The sequence below is a fragment of the Lutjanus erythropterus genome, chromosome 11 (genome assembly GCF_056507025.1).
Source record: "Lutjanus erythropterus isolate fLutEry1 chromosome 11, fLutEry1.hap2, whole genome shotgun sequence".
Classification (NCBI taxonomy): domain Eukaryota; kingdom Metazoa; phylum Chordata; class Actinopteri; order Lutjaniformes; family Lutjanidae; genus Lutjanus; species Lutjanus erythropterus.
Window position 1 is genome coordinate 29,138,291 of NC_139327.1, and position 16,634 is coordinate 29,154,924.

The 16,634-nt window shown below is 39.4% G+C and overlaps 1 protein-coding gene and 1 long non-coding RNA gene across 2 annotated transcripts in view; one reads left to right on the forward strand and one right to left on the reverse strand.

Moving 5' to 3' along the window:
* On the reverse strand, positions 1–2,587 carry fhl1b (four and a half LIM domains 1b). The gene is made up of 5 exons (XM_084729887.1): positions 2,432–2,587; positions 2,153–2,327; positions 1,860–2,029; positions 1,479–1,665; positions 1–265 (listed from the first exon to the last, which is right to left on the reverse strand). The coding sequence occupies exons 1-5, from the start codon at positions 2,585–2,587 to the stop codon at positions 114–116; spliced, it is 840 nt and encodes a 279-aa protein (XP_084586013.1). The 3' UTR covers positions 1–113.
* Positions 2,514–16,634, forward strand: part of LOC146319291 (uncharacterized) — a 20,058-nt gene continuing 5,937 nt past the window's right edge. The window contains exons 1-5 of the long non-coding RNA XR_014771539.1: positions 2,514–2,642; positions 6,621–6,804; positions 9,749–9,908; positions 15,095–15,227; positions 15,813–15,879. This is a non-coding gene — a long non-coding RNA (uncharacterized LOC146319291). The remainder of the gene's footprint in view (positions 2,643–6,620; positions 6,805–9,748; positions 9,909–15,094; positions 15,228–15,812; positions 15,880–16,634) is intronic.

Below are 16,634 nucleotides of genomic sequence, written 5' to 3' on the forward strand. Positions count from 1 at the left end.
ACACATAACAAACAGAGTATTGAAATGGAGACTCAAGAAACAACAACAACAACAAAAAGCAGCACACAATGACTATATAAACTGCTGTTCGACAGTGACCAGGCTCTCCATCTCTACTTGTTACCGCAGTCGGCGCAGAGGATGTCTCTCCCCTTGGCAACGAAACGCTTGTTGGTCAGACTGAGGGAGCATTTCTTACAGTTGAAGCAGTATTCGTGCCAGGAGCTGCCCTCGTAGTTCACCACGTTCACTCCTTTACCGAAACCTGAAAGGGAAGGACGGGACACGACAGGACAGGGTGAGTTATCTTATCACTTTTTTTTTTTTCTCCTCCTTATTTCTTTATTTCAACGTTTCCCCTCACAGTCGCAGATGTAAACTTTGGAATTCTCTTCCGAGCTCCATCCGATTCTCTCCCACCATGGAGATTTTCACAAGTCACCTTAAAATCCACTGCATGTTATTACTTGTGATAATAACAATGAACAATTGATTATTATTATCATCATCATCATCATCATTTCTCTGTCCTTTCTTCTCTTGTGTTTGTTTCTTTCTTTTCTGTATTTCCTCTGTCTATGCTGTAAAACACTTTGGATCAACTGTGTTGTGTGTGAAGTGTTGTGTAAATAAAGCTGAGTTGAGTTCTTCACCTCATTCTGACCTAGAGACGCTTTTCTAACCACTCCTCCAGGATTTCACAGGCTTTCAAAATATTAGTTGCGGACTAAAATGCTTGATTTCACAGCAGCTTTTCTAAGGTTTATAGGACAGTGTTTTTTGTCTCAGGTCAGCACTTAGTGTACATTTTATTGGTCACTTAAGGTCTTGATGTTATACAAGTGGACAAAGACCATTCAAATTAGTTTAATGAGGCTGGACTGTCTCATTTCAGTAACCAGTTTACAATATGTCAATAGTGTTCATGTCAACAATCAAGTCATCCTGTAGTCAAGCCTTGAGGATCCAGTCACAGAGGTTCCAGAGTAAACATGACTATAGCCACATTTTCACTTCTTTTTTTTTTAGTTTTCCATTACAAATAGATCCTCATACTGTTTTCACTCTGTTTTCAGGTTCTCCACCTGTCTGTCCCACTTTTATGAAGGCAATATGTCAAGAATGCCTTGACAGAATTTCTTCAAATTTGGTACAAATGTCCAGTTGAACTCATTATGTTCTGTACTCCTCTGGAACAAGTCTCTAAGTCATGGGTCTTCAATAGGGTGTCTCTCAAATATATATATATATATACATACATGTGTATATATATATATATATATATATATATATATATATATACATATATATGAAAACAGTAGAGATTATTGATCTGAAAGCTGATCAAAAGCTTTCCTCCCTGAATAAATGAAGATTTATCATATTAGAGTGGGTGGATGCTTTCTCTCTTTATGTTTTTGATAAGATTAGTAGCTCTTGTATTTTAAATAACATAATCAGTTTGGATTTAAATTCACCTGTGATGGGGTTTTGGCATCCGCTGCATTTCTTTGCCACGCAGTTCTTGTAGCAGTCGACACAGAAGACCTGGTCCTGGTGGTTGGTGAAACTCGTCCCTGCCAGAGGCTTCGAGCAGGTGCTGCACACGAAACAGTGGCTGTGCCACGGCTGGTCCTGGTAGTTCACTCCTCCAGAGGTGATTGGCTGCAGACAGATGGAAGAGAAGAGATAAGTGTGTGAACGTCAGTATTAGCATGTGTTTATATCAAAATCCTTTTTATTTTATCATGTATAAGTATCTTCAATGCAACACAACAATATCATAAAGGAAATGTTAAGTCATAATGTTGCTACCACCCTCTTCAATTTTCCCTGTTTGAAAAGAAAAAAGAACAAACCTTTTTGCAGCTGACGCAGTGTTTCGCAAACTTCTTGTCATAGCAGGGGCTGCAGTAAATATCATTTCCTTTGGAGAGGAAGCTCTGCGATCCTATTGGTCGTTTACAGCCGCTACAGGTGAAACACTCATCGTGCCACGAGTTGCCTTTGTACTCCACGCTCTCTGTGCCTGCAGAGGATGACAGGTGGGAAGATTTATCAGGTCAGTGAAACAGGTACTGAAGTCAAATTGCCTCTCAATATTAGAAATTGTTAGTAGTTGAACGTTGAACGTTAAAGTTGATTTTCTCACCAGCCAGTATGGGTTTATAGCAGCCGTGGCAGCGTGGAGCGTCCTCTCTGGAGCAGCACTTCCCACACATGATGCGGTCGTCCTTGGTGCTGAAGGGCTCCTTGGCCAGAGGCTTGTAGCACTTTGCACAACGGAAACACTCCTCATGCCAGTATCGGCCCTTATGGTGCAGCTCCTGATGGAGGAAGCAACAGGGGAGAGTTTGATGAGAGGTAAGTGGAGGGAAAATAAAAGGAGCAACACAGACCTGATAAGAAATACATGAATGATGACAGGCACCTTTGATTCCACAGGGATGGGTCGATGGCACTCGGCGCAGGAGTTGGCGCAGAACTTGGTGTGGCAGCGGACGCACACCGGCTTGCCTTCGTTGCGGACGAACTTCTTTCCCCCGAGGTCCTCCCGACAGTAGAAACAGTGTGAGCTGTCTGCCATCGTCACTCCGAGGAAGACTCCGAACTGCAACTGATCAGACAAGAAGAGAGGAAAGGTAAAATCCTGCACATCATGTAGAAATCATGTTAAAATGATGATGAGTTTATGGAGGCAATTAAACATTCTTTTCAGATTTTTTTTTGCCCATAAAATGTCAGAAAAATTCTTGTTTTGTTCAACCAGACTCAGACGTGTTTGTTTTACAATGGCATCAAACAGAGAAACGCTGCGAGTTTTTATATTTGTCACATACGCAACAAATCTCTGTATTGCTCCCTCCAATACTTTTAATGCATTTTACTGTGCCATGATTGTAACGCCAATTAGCTGCTCTCAGTCATGGCAAATTTCACATCTCTCTCACAACAAAGTGCTTCAAGTGAAGACGATTACATAAAAGCACCACATAGAGGCGCTGTTGATTCAGTTAGTAGGAACGAAGAGAATGAAAATCTCTGATATTTACTGCTGCGTTCTGCTGATGAGACGTGAATAATGCCGCTGAGATGTTTGCTTTGTGTAAGAGCATAGCAACCAGGTGTACATATCTGTGTTTCTGTGTGTCCAGCTGTGTGCATAACATGGAAACATTGATGTGTGATACGTCTTATCTCTGCCAGATAAAACAGCTCGTGTAACTTTAAGATAACTGATAACAATAAAGGTGATTTTAGAGGCAGACAGATGGTCAACAACACAAGTTTGAATCCTGTAACCTGATGAGGGAATTTATTCAATCTTGTTTCATGTTTTCAAATTAGATTCTGTCATTTTACAAACATAACTATCAGAGTAACTATTTGATCACTGTGTTGTAAGTTGACTTATTTGAAGTTCACAAAGTCTGCAAGTGAAGGTACAAGTCCTGAATGTCTATATTAGACAGATAATGTTAGGCAGAATTTATCTGTATTTTAAACAACAGTTGAAAAAGTTGCAGCACTAAAAAAATAATGATGCTTAACTGATCTGATAAAAAAGTAAACTTTTAACCCAGATTTTATGCTTATGGTGGTGTGCTTTTTATTATATGACAGTTTTCCTAAAATTAAGGCTAAAAAAAACATGAATGAACCACCTTTTTCTGCAGCATTGCAATATAGTGCAATATATTGAATCATAACCACTCTATCGTGATACGTGATACAGCCCTACAATTCATGCCAATTTGCTTAGATCATGACTGGCTGCTTTTATTTTATTTAATTAAAGAAAGAAAGCAGAAGCACTTTAAGTTAAAAGGAAAAACTACTTTCATACAAACAAAATATTGCATAGTGGACTTCATTTCTGGAGTTTTTTGTATGTTTACATCCCTACATACATGACTTCTGTACTTAAGAGTAATATTTTAAATGCAGGATTTTCACTTGCAATGGAATATAGTTTTACACTGCAGTAATTTTACTTAAGAAAATGTTCTGAATACTTCTCATTACTTTCCACCTTCCTTCAAATTAAATTTCAAAACCAACACAAAACAAAATACTGTGCCTGATTATTCAGTTGTAACTAAGCATCCTTGCGTAACTGATTTCTCACACAACAGTCCAAAAAACACTCTCCCTAAAATACAACACACGTAAATTTCCTAAACATAGACCCAAAATCACCACGTTGATCACCATAACTCTGATCACAGAGCTGTGATTACAGGGTCAGGATTTCAGATGGTAAATAATACACAAACACACAGAAACGCAGAGGAGCACTCGGTTATTATTTCCCACATCAAGTTCACGCTGGATGACCGCGAGGAATTCTCCTAAACTGCTGCGAGAGAGAGCCGTGTGTGTGTGTGTGTGTGTGTGTGAGGTGAACACATGAAGGAATGCCTGGTATGAGTAATGTGGTGAGATCTGGAACGATGACAGCTCTCTGACACACACACACACTCTCACACACTCCACTTTCTTACATGGACCACTCCCTCGCAGACCATCGAAACCACAAACTATAGCGTTCGCCTGCTGGTTGGAGCAGCATGTCGGCACAGATTCATGAGGAAGTTCTGGTTTTGGCACGGGACCGGTGTTACCACGAGTTTTGGCTGTGTTCACAAACATTCAGATCCTCACTTTTGTTTCTTTAAACTCCCAGCAACAAAAATCACAGAAGGGTCTGGGATTCCTTTTAGTAGGAGAGAGTCGAGAGATATGAGTTTGTTAATGATGTTATGTCAATTCTGATGCTTCCAGGTGGATGGAGGTAGTTGTAGGCGATCTGTCAGGTCCTGCAACGTGATCTTTATGTGAAGGACTTGTACTACAAGTTTGTTGAGTTTGACAAAATATCTAAAACTTCTGTTTTTTAAATCTAGGCTTCGTTATGTAAAGGTTTTAGGTTAAAAATAGATTTTTTTGTTGTTGTCTTTTTTTGAGGTTAAGGTCTAAATCTCTGGGAGGATGATGGAACGCTGAAATTAGAGTCATGACCTTCATATTTCTCCCACTGGTCTCTCCTTTTTTGGTCCCTAACAGCTATTATACAACATACTGTATGTTGTGCCAATTTTCAACAACTTAAGGGATATTTTTTCAGCTCTGTAGTTTAATTCAAAAAGAAATACTAGAAGTTTGACAGTTTAGAAATGAACTGTACTAGACTAAACCAGGTTATGCTGCTCGATGTGGCTTAGAGGGCGACGCGAGAGAGGATCTTCACACCTGTCCCGTCCCACTCCCATCCCTGTGAATTCTGCACAGCCTTGCAATTTTGTGCAATCACCACAACTTTCCAAGAGTTCCACCAATCATAGCAGTCCCCTGTGCAAACATCATACATGTAAACCAACTTGTTTGTTTGTTTTTGTTTTTTTTGTTTGTTTGTCACAGATACAGAAAATAACACAAAGTTTTTCATTGTTATTAAGATTTACCAATGCTCTGTGCACTTTTGTAATTTATAATTTTGCGCTTGCTGTTTTGACTGAGTTAGACCTCCAAAAAGATTTCGCTTCTTTGCAAAGTATCTCCATCCCAATTGCACTTCTTCATTTTTTGGTAAGGTTACTTAGAACACTCAGAAGAGACTGCAGTTTTTATTCTCCCTGGAACAAGTGGCTTTTGACTTTTAATGAATCATACAACTGTTCAATTTTCACATGCTCCTGTAATTTCCTGGCTAAAAACATTGCAACATTCTTCACAGTTTTTTAGAAAGGCTTCTGCCCTCTGGCATTTTAGGTCACAATAATCCCCCCCCAAAAGGAACTGAGAGAGAGACACAGAGAGAGAATACTGTCCTATTTTTTAATACCTAATGTTAATAATAATCCTGAAAAATCCTGTATCAGTCAGGATCTATACTTTACATGTCTTACAGACCGTACAGAGTTTTAACATCATCACTCTCAACTCTAAATGACTTGTTAAAAAGTTTGCTCAAAGTTAAGTGTGATATATGGATTACTGTCCTTTACTCTGCACTGTCTTTCCCAAATCTGACTCCAGCTCCATTCATGGCATTTGAATTTTGGTGGCTAAACAATGCATCTTCAATTCACAGTCCACGTGAAGCCGGCCACCAGGGCAGACAGGAGAGAATTAAAAAAAAATTTAAAAAGATAACAGAAGGGCTAGCATTCATTTCAGAACAAAGAAAATAGCCTTTAGCCATATCAGAACTGCATATTTTGTTCCTATTCCATGCTAGTCACATGATAAATAATGAAATCGATTCCCATCCTGCTGGAGTCTCGCAGGAAAACTGAAAAAATGTCAGACTCTAGTGCGGCTGCTAAGTGCTAATATCAACATGCTAACATGCTGGTACTAAGTAGGAAGCAGCTAATTAAATAAATACTAGTTTTGTGGTTATTTGGTCTTTAAGCATTGAACAAATTGAAATTTCTACCAGATGTTGGCACTATATAAAAAATCAGGGGATCACCAACATTATTACAGTTCATTATAAGGAGGACGTATCTGATTTCTCATTTTAGTTTATTAGTCAGAGCCACACTGCTGTCTGGCAGAGATATGAGTCTGAGGTTAAAGGTGCTACTGTTAATAAAGTCTTGTCTCCTCAACAGGCAATTAAGCTACAGACTGACACTGACATCATGTGGAGTGGACATACATCTTCCTTTCAGAGACCTGCTAATGCGTTACTTATTAATGGAAAAAACAGCAGCTGGTTTATTTGTTGACCGGGTGAGGTTAGTCATCCATCTCCAGTGGAGGACAGCAAGTCAAGCCAGCCAAAGGCCAGGTCTGGTATGTACCTGTAATCTTTTGTTTTACTTCCTGCCTCTCCCTAAACTAGTAAGAATTAATATATACAATAGTTCTGTGTGCTTTCTGTTCCTCTCTTTTCTTGTTTTCCCCCCCAACACTGCACTGGCAGACTTGGTAAGAGATTCTGTGTGTGTAGTCTGCAGCTGCATGAAGTACTGTGGAGGCTTTTAGAGCAGGCGGTAATAATGTTTGTCTACCAGCATCATGAAAATGTTATCTGATGGGAGGCGAACAATGGCTGACAGGAAGCGAGCCAGTATCCACATAGGTTGGAGAAAATAAATCAGGTCAGGCTGACGTCAGACAGACAGTGTTCCTGCTTGTTTTTCTGCAGTAAATACTCTCGCTGTGTCACGGCACGACAGCACGTATACATCATTTTCTCGTAAGCCAAGCTGCCAATACAAAACTCTCTGTTTGATCACCATGGAAACAGTTAAATTGAAATGAAATTAAGTTGTGTCACGCAGTCGAAGCTGGAGGCGGTGTTGGAAGGAAGTACTGCAGCCAAGGATAACTCTGTGTGTGTACTTGTATTAATCACATCATGGGGACCCTAATACATGGGTTACTTTAGGTAAACCATTACGTTTTAGACTTAGACAAACTTAAATGTCCTCTGAGAGACAATTTTGGGTTTTATGGTTAAAGCCTTAGTTGAAAATAGTAAAAATATATGTATGATGTCAAAGTTGAGTGTCTCATTAAGCATCCACAAAAATGAATGAAAATAATATTAGAAAACCGACTTCAAAAAACCTCTAATTTTTCTGCCTCTTTCTTAAGACTGTACCAGCGTGGCAGATCACGTTTTGATTGACATCTCTTTCAGCAGAACTGTCATGGAAGCGAAGCACTGCACTGCTGCGAAGGGGGCAGCAAAACGAATTTTAGCCACTTAAAAAAACAATATCAGGGTCTGGAGTGATTATAACTGCTTCTGTTTCCCGTTGTAGTGTTGCCTCAGACTCAAAAGAGGCAGATTAAAGGCTCATTCATGCTTCATGTTGAATACGCATACAGACAGAGCCTTCTGTTCTCACGCAAACTTAAACTCTCCACAATACATAATGGGACGTTATGCAAATGAGGACCATCTCTCAGCCTATCAGCTGCACATGTGAACGTAACAAGCATAGACATATGCAGATGTTACATTAGCCTTTGGATTGTAAGTCAATGTCGCTGCCATTTTTGTTATGTCATGATTGACCTATTTTCAGAGCAGTGGGCTTTTGTTTTCAGGATAACAGGCCCATTGCTGTTGTTAATTTGCGACATTGCACTCATCCTGCGTTTCTGCAGAGCTCCTGCAGACCTTTCTCTGAGTCTGGGGACTCTGGGGACTATTTGGACTGCACTAATCATTTTTGCATGTGCAGTTGCTACATATTGCTCCTTTAAGGTTGGGTCAAGTCTCTGAGGCATGAACGTCAAATAAATGTCCTCCTAGGCAACAAAAACAAGTGTACAGAGTCATGCAGTGACTTTTGACTTCAAGTGTTCATGCTGTCTGTGCATTCTTTCACATCTCCGTTAAAGTTTCAGCCACCTGACTGTAACAATTACAGCTCAGTTCTGTATCTCAGTCCCAAGTCCCAACCTGCTGCTCTGCAGTTGGATGTCTGTGGTGTGAAAATATAACAGAGAGGTGACATCATGTGATGTGGACGAGAGGACAATCACGCACATATTTTAAACAGACAAGAAAGAGACGAAGACAGCAAAATAAAGAGACGAGACAAAAGATTTAAGTTGTGTATATTTTTAGAGTGTCTGCTTGTACCCACCATCTGTGTGCTTCTGTGTGTGTGTGTGTTGGCATGAGCTTATCGCTGAAGAATGTGGAGGAAAACTGAGAAACAGGAAGTCTCCATCAGAACGGTGAAATTGGCACAATCCAGACACACACACACTAAATTCTCTCATGTCCTGGCTATAACTACAATAATATCTCATTAAAACCCACAGATTCACTTATAAACCCTGGCTGAACCTGTGTGACGTTCAGTGTGCTGCAGGTGTTGACCTCTACTTCCACCTTATACTTCTTTGAAAACTCTCTGGCTCTTTAATCACTGACTCGGTACAGCAGCCAGTCCAAAATGTCTTCAGGGAGACTTCCTGGTGCATTAGAAATAGATTACAGTTTGAACTCTGAATGTGCAAAAAGTTATCTTATAATCATCTTAATCCTGAGCTGTGTTGATGCTTAAAAATGTCTCCAACATTTCTGCTCCCCTTTATCTACCTACTGCTTTATCTGCATTTCCTCCTAGTGTGATTGTAATGCAGATTTTGAATAAGGAATGACTACAGTGTAATGGTTTTAACTTGGACTTGTTTTTAACTTTGTGACGATAAAAGGTCACTCATTGTTTAAATGTCAGGGAAAGTCATGAGAGACGACATAATGATGTTGTGATTGTTGGGTCAGTGTTTGTTTTATTCTCACAAAGAGCCAGCAAATTAATATTGAAGTCAGAGCCTCAGCTAACATTTATTTTCTATCTTTTTATTGTTTAATCCATCTTTGATGACTTCTCAACTTATTAATAACTCATTTGTTCTATAAAATGTCAGAAAATATTGAAAAATCATTTAAATTTTCATTTAAATCATTATGCCCCACCAACAGTATAAAACCTAAAGATATTTAATTGCTGATCATAAAAGGCAAAAAAAACCCCAGCAAATATCAACATTTGAGAAGCTACAATTTATTTATGGATTAATGTCATTTTTTTGTTTGAAAAGTTACTGAAATCACTAATTTACTAATTCAGTGCTGATTAATTTGCTTTCGTTTGAGTAATTGAATTATTGCGACTTTAAAGCTCCCAAATATTTACCTAAAATTTGTTTACAATGGCAAAACTATTCATCTGTCTAAAATACATTTCAATTTTTTTTTGTCTTTCAGAGCAAAACTGCAGCTTTTTGCTAGATTCAGAAGTCAGAAATCTGCACCGATGTTCAACTATCTTACGAGAAAAAATCCAATGTAGAAGAAAAAGAGATTCATCAATGTTTGCACCGACAAAAGCCTCAAAAGACCAGAATGCATTGCATCGCCAGGATCTGTGAGTAAGAGGCTGCTCCATAAACAGGCCACAATGTTCTCAAACTACTTGGCTGTGTGTTTAGAAAATTACGCTGTATATATACAATTGTCACAGACTTACAGCAGCAAGGTTTCTTAAATATTCGGGGAAATGTAAGAAATTACTGAATCTGGTTACCTGATGATTATTCAGTTTTCTTTTTGCTTTGCTTTGGTCCCTACCAACTCCTGAGGGAAATATCTCGCTCTTTATCCATCTATAATTTTGTCAATTTTATAGTCCAAACAGTACATGTTGGTGTATTCTGCACACATGTCTATTAAATGTCCAGTCATCGGTCACAAAATGTTCTGCACTGAAGCGATGTGCAGAGCCAGAATATTTTCACATCCGACACAGTGAATTAAAAGTTGGTAACTGAATGAACCAAGATAGTTTGAGTGAGCTTTATTTTGTTTCTGTCAGGTTTGAATTAGGGATGCAGGCAAATAATTTCCCTATTGATTAAACCCAAATTTTAGTTCAGACAAATCGACTAGTCTAAAGAAAGCCATTAAGCAAGTAAGTATAGACTGTATAACTGTATGTATATATAAATGTATTTTAATTGCTGCTAAAATGCATGGCGCTGTTGTGCATTATGAACATCCTACAAAAGACAACAACAACTCTCTCAGTGCTTCAACTTTGCTTCACATGCCTGTGCTGAATGGCTCCAGTCGAGGGGTTATATGTCAGTTTATCTTGACACAGCCTACAGACAACCTATTGTCGTTTTCTAGATCAAAACACTGCTAGTTAACAGGATGATATCTGTCCAACTTTGATGCTTACAACATTTTGACCATCCTGGCATTAGCGAGTGGGAGGGGGGCTGCCGTCTGCCTGAGCTGCAGCCTCAACTAGTGGTGGGCGGCTGCGTAACATATTAGAGGCAACTGTACATTGCAATTAGTATTTCTGGTGCTGACTAAGCAAGGGCAACGACAAATAATTGTTGTGTAAAATACAGACTTAACTTACCCTGTGCAAATGTGCCACACAAAATACAAACATGGTGGAGTAATTTCTAAATCACATGAGGTCCCATGATGATGCTAGTCCCATGTGAATATTGTTAATATAAAAACAGTGATCAGAGCATCTTTAAAGGTCGCTGTTTCTCCTGATTGCCCAACTGCAGCAGCATCACACTGGGAGCGTTCCCACCCCTGACTCCAGTCATACTATCTCAAAAATAAATACACATAAGTATTTGAAACGGAGCAGTGAGTTCAGATAAACATTTGTACTCTGAATCAGCGCACAAAGAAAGATAATTGTTTTATTTGGCTGCGGTGAGCCACATTCCAGACAGGAATAAAGACGATACAACAGATCTGAGCTGTGTAGAGCGAAGACGAAGAAACGCAGCCTGTCCCACTACAAAAGGGGACAGACGTGATGGATTTACCAGAAGCTGCCGGTTAGCTATACGTCAACCGACCACACTTTGTCTGTTCTGTTTCTCTCTACACACTGCTTCTGTTTCTGCAGTCATCTTCTGTTCTCCGTTCCCTCCCTCGGTTCTCCACTCAGTAACTGAGATGTCTTTCAGAACAGAGCAGCTGACAAAACTAGAGACCTTTGACCAATTTCCATTTCCATGAATATCCATGACATTTTCTCTCCCCACACTGGCACCACAGCTGTCCTGTTGGAGCACCGCTGAGAGTCCGCTAACAATAAAATTTAATGATCAGATGATCTTATAGGACATTTAAGCCCTCAGTGCTGTCTTGAGGGGTTGTTTGCTTCCAAACTGTTCCAATCTCCCTTCGTAAATCTCCAACCAACAAAATCCCAGCAAATCTCAGTTTCTAACCACTTTTCCAGATTCTTACCCTCGCAGTGACCAAACCAAACCCTTACTTGAACTGAACCATTTCTAACCAATTTCCAAAAATAACTTTCTGTATAATTCCAGTGCAGAAATAATACTGTATATATAAATTTCCCTACACGGGACCAAACATTAGATCATTTAACATCTATTTAACTGTTGAACCACAAGGTTAAATAAATCCGTAGGGGTCTCAAATTAAAGGAAAAACCAACACAGTCAAGTGTCTTTTGAAAAATGGTGGGAAACCACAAGTCTCCAGAACAGCTTCAGTATTCCTTGGTATGAAATTTTACAAATCTCTTTAACTTTACTGAAGGATAAAACACCATTCTCACAAAATACATTCACTCGTGGCGGTTTGATGATGGTGGTGGAGAGCGCTGTCAAACACATCGCTCCAAAATCTGCCATAGGTGTTCACTTAGGTTCAGATCTGTGAGGGCCACTTTAATTGTTTGATAGTTTGGGAAATAGCCTATTTGTCTTTGCTTCCCTGCCAAGAGTCTGATGAGAAGATTGATACCACTATCATGTCTGTACATTAAATATGATGCTGCAGCCAGGAGCCTCTTAGCTTAGCTTAGCATAGCATAAAGACTGGAAATGGGGGGGTGGGGTGGGGTGTGGTGGGGTGGTGTAGCTGGCCTTGTTCTTCCTACCAGCACCTCTAAAGCTTACTAATGAACATATCTCATTTATTTAAAAACAAAAGTGTAAAAATGACTGGTTGTGGTTTTACCTGTTGCTGCTGGTTGCCTGGCAACCTCACAGTAACAACAAGACTTCAGACCATTTTGCGGTATTGCAGTGAAAAATTCCCCACAAGCTCAAAAAGCATTTTGCCACTGCAACAAACTGCAAACTGCAAACATGTTCAATCATGACTTTTTTTTCTATAAACCTTTGATCCAAAGAGGTTTTATATTGTTTGTGTTAAACTTTCCTGTGGACTGAGCAGAAGCCAAGACTTTTTTTGGCTTATGCACTGGGTGAGCAATTCTCATTAGAGTGAATGGGCTTCTCTTTGCATTTGGTGCTTTGTTCATATCATCATGGAAAAAAAAAACGGTAAAACCACACATTGTCATTTTTATACTTTCATTTTTGAAGGGGTTTACCAAATGAGATATAACATGTTAATTCAGACCTTATGATGTGCTATTAAGTGGATTTTTGTTGCCTTAGGACAGGAACAGGCTAGGTCTAGTCTCCTACTTCTAATCTAGGGCTGCAACTAACAATTAGTCGATAAATCTCTCAATTATTTTCTTGATTAATTAATCCTGTCATAAGCTTGTCAGTGAAAAATACTTTTCAAGTCTTTCCTGTAACAATTATTTTCATTTATGATCAATCTGTCAATCATTTTCTCCATTCATCGATTAGTTGTTTGGTTCATAAAATGTCAGAAAATGGTGAAAAATGTTGATCACTGTTTCCCAGAGTCCAAGATGATGTCCTCAAATGTCTTGTTTTGTCCACAAAAGACAAGATATTCAGTTTACTGTCAGATAGGAGTAAAGGAGTAAACCAGAAAATATTTACATTTAAGAAGCTGAAGTCAGAAAATTCTGACTTTTTTTCCCTGACTTGAAACGATTAATCAATTATCAAAATATTTGACATTAATTTTAGAATGCTACAATAACCATGTCCTGGCTGTAGCTGACTATAGAGAGATATCAATCCTGTCAAGTTATGCCATTAAAAAGCTTGCTATTTCTTTAAATCAAAGCATCTGTAATGTTTAATCATTTAATTGGTTGGGCAGCTGCAGCACCTCTTTGCACAGACAACCTCAAGAACTTGGGTGCCTCTAGCATACAGCTATCTAGCTTTGACTTCCTTCCTTTCACATAATACAAAGCAACACAAAAGCTTTTCTCTGTCAATTTCAGATCCACAGATTAATGTCAGCGCACAACCAAACACGTCAAAACAGGCCTCAGACTAATGGCTGCAGGTCAAAGATAACACACAGCCAAGTTTCTCAATCAAAAATGCTTCACTTGTTGTCCGAGCACTAAAACTCCATTAAAATCTCACCTAGGTTATCACTGGGGATCAATAAAAAGAAAAATATAGAGCCTGCATCCCCTTTACATTCTCTCCTGTTAAAATCACAACAGGCGAAACACAACAGGGAGTTACCGTGACATGAAGTCAGACAAATTGTATAAAGTTTTATGAGCCTGTGATGTATTTTATGGGAATGAGCTCATGGTAATTTCTTTAACATACAGGCACCGGCTCCCAATCAGACTAAAAACTCTCTACAGGCTTTTGCTGTGTGTGTCAGACAGTGAAAGGTCGGTCACACATGTGGGTCTTAGTTTGCTTACTGTCTGTGTCCTGTTAGAAATACTGCGAGTATTTCCATATGACTGCTTTAATCAGCAACATTTACTGGCCTTTAGATGACACTTGAATCCAGTTGCAAAACCTCCCGTATGAATACATTATTTCACAATGTCCAACATGATGTGTCCTTTTGTCATCTTACTTGAAAATGTCTCCTTCCCCTTTTAGTCTTGTTTTTTATCTCTTTAGGTGGTTGTGATGTTTCACAATTTTTGAAAAACATTCTATTGACTGCTTTCTTTAGTACCGACCGCCGACCCCTCACTTTTCTTACCTTGGCGGTCGGGGAAAGTAAGCTAAGCAAAAAACAAAGCTTGTCTGTTGCAAGTCACATTTTGGCCCTTTGTTAAGGCTCAAAAACTCAAGCTCAAAAAAAAACATGAAAAAGAAAATACTATGAGAACTGCTGATCCTGCTTTTGCTTTGGATACATTTTTACGTTAGCACTTTTGGATGGATTTTTGATTTAGAATAGAAATCTTGACACAGCTACCCAATATATTATGATCAACTTAAGTTAGGGACAATACGAGATGAATAAACCCCTGTTTTGTTAACTTGGCTGCCATCTCTGGCATGAATTTGCACCGTCGCCATATTGGGAGCACTTAAAATTCGCTATTAAACACATGAGACTGTAACTTAATTCTTAAGCAATTTTCATGAAATCTGGGTTGTTATAAACCTGAAAAATTGAACATGACAGTGATTACGGTTGGTATTAACTTGTTTCTGGCTGTGATCTAATCAGCTCTACACCAAAACATTAACCTTATCAATAGCCACAGGTTTCACAGGGACATGCAGGCCCACATGAGTATGTTTTACCAATAAGACTCGCATTTTAACACCTTTCTTCATCGTCTATGATGTAAAAGCATCAGATTTTCACACAGTCAGAGAAAGTAAAAGTGTGCGTCCTCCTAAAGTTCAGTTGTAACTATTCTTCTCTCCCCAGGCTGAAGCTGCTGTGTATCACCACCTGCCCTGCATGCTCCGCGCTCCCTCATGCCATGAGTTAAGGACTTAGTTCAACCAAACCAGAGCTGGTGATTGTTGGAACAGTGGAAAGAAGAAGCAGGATGTTTTTGGTGAGTTTCATTTTGTTTTGATTAAAATTACAGTTTTTCAAAGGGAGTCTTGTGAGTTTGACTAGAGCAATAAAACAGCCGTTTCTCTCTCTGTCCCTCAGTCTTTTCCATAATGTTGTCAGATATTTGTGAGAACAATCTGAGCCTGTCAGTGTGGCAAAAACCAGCGCGAGAAACAAGCAAGTGCATCACATGTGCGCAAGAGCATCTATGTACAATGCCACAGTTAAAAACGAGAGTTGAAACTTGTTTACCAACCACTCATTCACCTTCTCTCATCAGTCAGCCACCAGCACGTTGTCATGAAGATTTTTAAACAGCTAATATAAACACACGATTCCTCTTATTTACAATTCTTAATGTGAAATGTTCCCTCTGTGCATTTTTCAGGGGTGCAGCCCTACATCCAAATATGAAAACCTAAGAATATACTATACAAAAAAAGTGTGATGTCACTGCAGTTGGAGCTTCACCATATGTTGCCTGGTGGGGATCTGAACTCTAAAAAGCGTAATCCTCTAGTTTGTCAATTAATTGATTACCTTTTTGCCATCAATCTATGAATCATCTTCCTATATCTTAAAGGTTGCAGTCACACAATCTGTCATACGTGACCCGTTGCAGCCTAAACGTGTGTGTAAGAGAGAAAAAGGTCAGTTGCACGCATGCATCTTGAATTTACAACCATTCACAACCACTTACAGAATAACGATAGCAAGGAGAGCCAACATGTGAACACACACACACACAGACACACACACACAGGACAATGAAAAATAGCAGTCGAGGAATTTTAATTGACCTCTGTGATGCATTTTTTGCCTCAGTGGTTCCATCACTGAGTGAAAAAAAGGAGACTTCCTAACTGGAAACAGATTTCAGGAGCAGCCCAGGCTTCCACCAGTCAGCATGTAACTGTAGATCACACACACACACACACACACACACACTTACAGGAGACGGACAGACAGCCAACGCCCCAGACAACTTTAAGACTTGTTTCCTCTCCGGATATCAAAACGCTGCTTTGCAAGTGAAATGTGGATGAAATAAGATGTGTGAGAGAGGAAGACAGTTTCATGCTGCTGTACATTTTATAGTGGGACATACTGTAAGAGGAGCAGCTTTCCATTTAAGTCAATAATTTAATAATAGTCGCGTATTAACAATGGAACAATAAAAGATTAAAGTGTTTGGCATATAACCTGTATGCTCAAGTTCAAACTACCTTACAGCCCCGCAGTAACCGGTCAGATTTGTTGCGGAGTAAAACAGGTTTTGTTTAAAGAGTGAAACAAACAGCGGTGTTTATCAGCCGTCTTACCGGGTTGAGGGAGGTGACTGCGGCGGGGATGAGCGGTGCTCTCTGACCGGTGAGGAGGCAGCTGTACTCCGCTTTAACGAGAC

Excerpts from the sequence above, each read along its gene's own strand:
- fhl1b (XM_084729887.1), bottom strand. The coding sequence starts at position 2,587 with ATGGCAGACAGCTCACACTGTTTCTACTGTCGGGAGGACCTCGGGGGA. Across the intron at positions 2,328-2,431 it reads CCATCCCTGTGGAATCAAAG|GAGCTGCACCATAAGGGCCG; the intron begins GTGCCTGTCATC and ends TTCCTCCATCAG. Across the intron at positions 2,030-2,152 it reads CTATAAACCCATACTGGCTG|GCACAGAGAGCGTGGAGTAC; the intron begins GTGAGAAAATCA and ends CATCCTCTGCAG.